The following is a 4,162-nucleotide window of genomic DNA, read 5'->3' as shown; positions in this document are numbered from 1 at the left end:
AGGGGAGAAGGGAGAAGACTGGTACAGGTGAGGGGAGAAAGGTGAAGACTGTACAGGTGAGGGGAGAAGGGAGAAGACTGGTACAGGTGAGGGGAGAAGGGAGAAGACTGGTACAGGTGAGGGGAGAAAGGTGAAGACTGTACAGGTGAGAGGAGAAGGGAGAAGACTGGTACAGGTGAGGGGAGAAGGGAGAAGACTGGTACAGGTGAGGGGAGAAGGGTGAAGACTGGTACAGGTGAAAGGAGGATGAAGACTAGTACAGGTGAGGGGAGATGGAAGAAGACTGGTACAGGTGAGGGGAGAAGGGAGAAGACTGGTACAGGTGAGGGGAGAAAGGTGAAGACTGTTAAGGGTGAGGGGAGAAGGGAGAAGACTGGTACAGGTGAGGGGAGAAGGGAGAAGACTGGTACAGGTGAGGGGAGAAGGGTGACGACTATACAGGTGAGGGGAGAAGGGAGAAGACTGGTACAGGTGAGGGGAGAAGGATGAAGACAGGTACAGATGAGGGGACATGGAAGAAGAGTGGTACAGGTGAGGGGGGAAAGGTGAAGACTGTTACAGGTGAGGGGAGAAGGGAGAAGACTGGTACAGGTGAGGGGAGAAGGGAGAAGACTGGTACAGGTGAGGGGAGAAAGAGAAGACTGGTACAGGTGAGGGGAGAAAGGTGAAGACTGATACAGGTGAGGGGAGAAGGATGAAGACAGGTACAGATGAGGGGACATGGAAGAAGAGTGGTACAGGTGAGGGGGGAAAGGTGAAGACTGTTACAGGTGAGGGGAGAAGGGAGAAGACTGGTACAGGTGAGGGGAGAAGGGAGAAGACTGGTACAGGTGAGGGGAGAAAGAGAAGACTGGTACAGGTGAGGGGAGAAGGGTGAAGACTGATACAGGTGAGGGGAGAAGGATGAAGACAGGTACAGATGAGGGGACATGGAAGAAGAGTGGTACAGGTGAGGGGGGAAAGGTGAAGACTGTTACAGGTGAGGGGAGAAGGGAGAAGACTGGTACAGGTGAGGGGAGAAGGGAGAAGACTGGTACAGGTGAGGGGAGAAAGAGAAGACTGGTACAGGTGAGGGGAGAAAGGTGAAGACTGGTACAGGTGAGGGGAGAAGGGAGAAGACTGGTACAGGTGAGGGGAGAAGGGAGAAGACTGGTACAGGTGAGGGGAGAAGGGTGAAGACTGGTAAAGGTGAGGGGAGATGGGAGAAGACTGGTACAGGTGAGGGGAGAAGGATGAATACTGTACAGGTGAGGGGAGAAGGGTGAAGACTGGTACAGGTGAGGGGAGAAAGAGAAGACTGGTACAGGTGAGGGGAGAAGGATGAAGACTGGTACAGGTGAGGGGAGAAGGATGAAGACTGGTACAGGTGAGGGGAGAAGGGAGAAGACTGGTACAGGTGAGGGGAGAAGGGAGAAGACTGGTACAGGTGAGGGGAGAAGGATGAAGACTGGTACAGGTGAGGGGAGAAGGGAGAAGACTGGTACAGGTGAGGGAAGAAGGATGAAGACTGGTACAGGTGAGGGGAGATGGGAGAAGACTGTTACAGGTGAGGGCAGAAGGGTGAAGACTGGTACAGGTGAGGGGAAAAGGGTGAAGACTGGTACAGGTGAGGGGAGAAGGGAGAAGACTGATACAGGTGAGGGGAGAAGGATGAAGACTGGTACAGGTGAGGGGGAGAAGGGAGAAGACTGGTACAGATGAGGGGAGAAGGATGAAGATTGGTGCAGATGAGGGGAGAAGGGTGAAGACTGGTACAGGTGAGGGGAGAAGGATGAAGACTGGTACAGGTGAGGGGAGAAGGGTGAAGACTGGTACAGGTGAGGGGAGAAGGATGAAGACTGGTACAGGTGAGGGGAGAAGGGTGAAGACTGGTACAGGTGAGGGGAGAAGGATGAAGACTGGTACAGGTGAGGGGAGAAGGGAGAAGACTGGTACAGGTGAGGGGAGAAGGATGAAGACTGGTACAGGTGAGGGGAGAAGGATGAAGACTGGTACAGGTGATGGGAGAAGGATGAAGACTGGTACAGGTGAGGGGAGAAAGGTGAAGACTGGTACAGGTGAGGGGAGAAGGGTGAAGACTGGTACAGGTGAGGGGAGAAGGGAGAAGACTGGTACAGGTGAGGGGAGAAGGGAGAAGACTGGTACAGGTGAGGGGAGAAGGGAGAAGACTGGTACAGGTGAGGGGAGAAGGGAGAAGACTGGTACAGGTGAGGGGGGAAGGGTGAAGACTGGTACAGGTGAGGAGAGAAGGGAGAAGACTGGTACAGGTGAGGGGAGAAGGGAGAAGACTGGTACAGGTGAGGGGAGAAGGGTGAAGACTGGTACAGGTGAGGGGAGAAGGGTGAAGACTGGTACAGGTGAGGGGAGAAGGGAGAAGACTGGTACAGGTGAGGGGAGAAGGATGAAGACTGGTACAGGTGAGGGGAGAAGGGAGAAGACTGGTACAGGTGAGGGGAGAAGGGAGAAGACTGGTACAGGTGAGGGGAGAAGGGAGAAGACTGGTACAGGTGAGGGGAGAAGGGAGAAGACTGGTACAGGTGAGGGGGGAAGGGTGAAGACTGGTACAGGTGAGGAGAGAAGGGAGAAGACTGGTACAGGTGAGGGGAGAAGGGAGAAGACTGGTACAGGTGAGGGGAGAAGGGTGAAGACTGGTACAGGTGAGGGGAGAAGGGTGAAGACTGGTACAGGTGAGGGGAGAAGGGAGAAGACTGGTACAGGTGACACGTAGAAGAAGGTGAACACTGGCACAAGTGAAAGAGATAAAAGGAGAGGCTGGTGGTAGTTATGGGGGTGTTCATGGCACAGGTACCCAGGGAGCAGCTAACCGCTCTGGGATTACGGTATCACCTCAGATTCTGGACCATGTGATGTCAGGACCTACAGTTTTGTTTTGCCTGCAGCATTATGGTGAATACAGACAATACTGATACAAAGTAACAGCCTTAAGCTTTATAGTGTGTATAGGCACATACTGATTCATAATATAAATACATAGTAACTACCTTCAGCTTTATAGCAAATAAAGGCAATTACTGATACATAGTAACAACCTGCACATCACAGCGAATATAGACACATACTGATACATAGTAACAACCTGCAGCTTTACAATAAATATAAAACCTACTGATAACAAAGTAACAACCTGCACCACACAGTGAGTATAGACATATACTGATTCCTAATATGGATACATAGTAACAGCCTGAAGTAGTATAGTCAGTATATAGACACATGCCATGGTTCAGACAGATGTGGGGTCCCTGCAGTCGGGGCCTGGGGTCTCAGTCTTTATAATGTGGCCGGGGGTCTCAGTCTTTATAATGTGGCTGGGGGTCTTTATAATGTGTCCGGGGGTCTCAGTCTTTATAATGTGGCCGGGGGTCTCAGTCTTTATAATGTGGCCAGGGGTCTCAGTCTTTATAATGTGGCCGGGGGTCTCAGTCTTTATAATGTGGCCAGGGGTCTCAGTCTGTATAATGTGGCCGGGGGTCTCAGTCTTTATAATGTGGCCAGGGGTCTCAGTCTGTATAATGTGGCCAGGGGTCTCAGTCTTTATAATGTAGCCGGGGGTCTGAGTCTTTATAATGTGGCCGGGGGTCTCAGTGTTTATAATGTGGCCGGGGGTCTCAGTGTTTATAATGTGGCCGGGGGTCTCAGTGTTTATAATGTGGCCGGGGGTCTCAGTCTTTATAATGTGTCCGGGGGTCTCAGTCTTTATAATGTGGCCGGGGTTCTCAGTCTTTATAATGTGGCTGGGGGTCTTTATAATGTGGCCGGGGGTCTCAGTCTTTATAATGTGGCCGGGGGTCTCAGTCTTTATAATGTGGCCAGGGGTCTCAGTCTGTATAATGTGGCCGGGGGTCTCAGTCTTTATAATGTGGCCAGGGGTCTCAGTCTGTATAATGTGGCCAGGGGTCTCAGTCTTTATAATGTGGCCGGGGGTCTCAGTCTTTATAATGTGGCCGGGGGTCTCAGTCTGTATAATGTGGCCGGGGGTCTCAGTCTTTATAATGTGGCCGGGGGTCTCAGTTTTTATAATGTAGCCGGGGGTCTGAGTCTTTATAATGTGGCCGGGGTCTCAGTCTGTATAATGTGGCCGGGGGTCTCAGTCTTTATAATGTGGCCGGGGGTCTCAGTTTTTATAATGTAGCCGGGGGTC

General features: G+C 51.9%; 1 protein-coding gene across 1 annotated transcript; it reads right to left on the bottom strand.

The window, feature by feature from the left end:
- Nucleotides 1-764: 764 nt before the first annotated feature.
- Nucleotides 765-2,798, bottom strand: LOC130285263 (uncharacterized). The gene has a single exon (XM_056536614.1). It carries the CDS (start codon nt 2,796-2,798, stop codon nt 765-767), a length of 2,034 nt encoding a protein of 677 aa, XP_056392589.1.
- Between the last annotated feature and the right edge of the window lie 1,364 nt (nt 2,799-4,162).

This window comes from Hyla sarda, chromosome 8 (genome assembly GCF_029499605.1).
Source record: "Hyla sarda isolate aHylSar1 chromosome 8, aHylSar1.hap1, whole genome shotgun sequence".
In the NCBI taxonomy this organism is placed as follows: Eukaryota; Metazoa; Chordata; class Amphibia; order Anura; family Hylidae; genus Hyla; species Hyla sarda.
This window is presented reverse-complemented; position numbering and strand designations above follow the sequence as displayed.

Coding starts and splice junctions, on each gene's coding strand:
- LOC130285263 (XM_056536614.1), bottom strand. CDS start 2,798: ATGAACACCCCCATAACTACCACCAGCCTCTCCTTTTATCTCTTTCAC.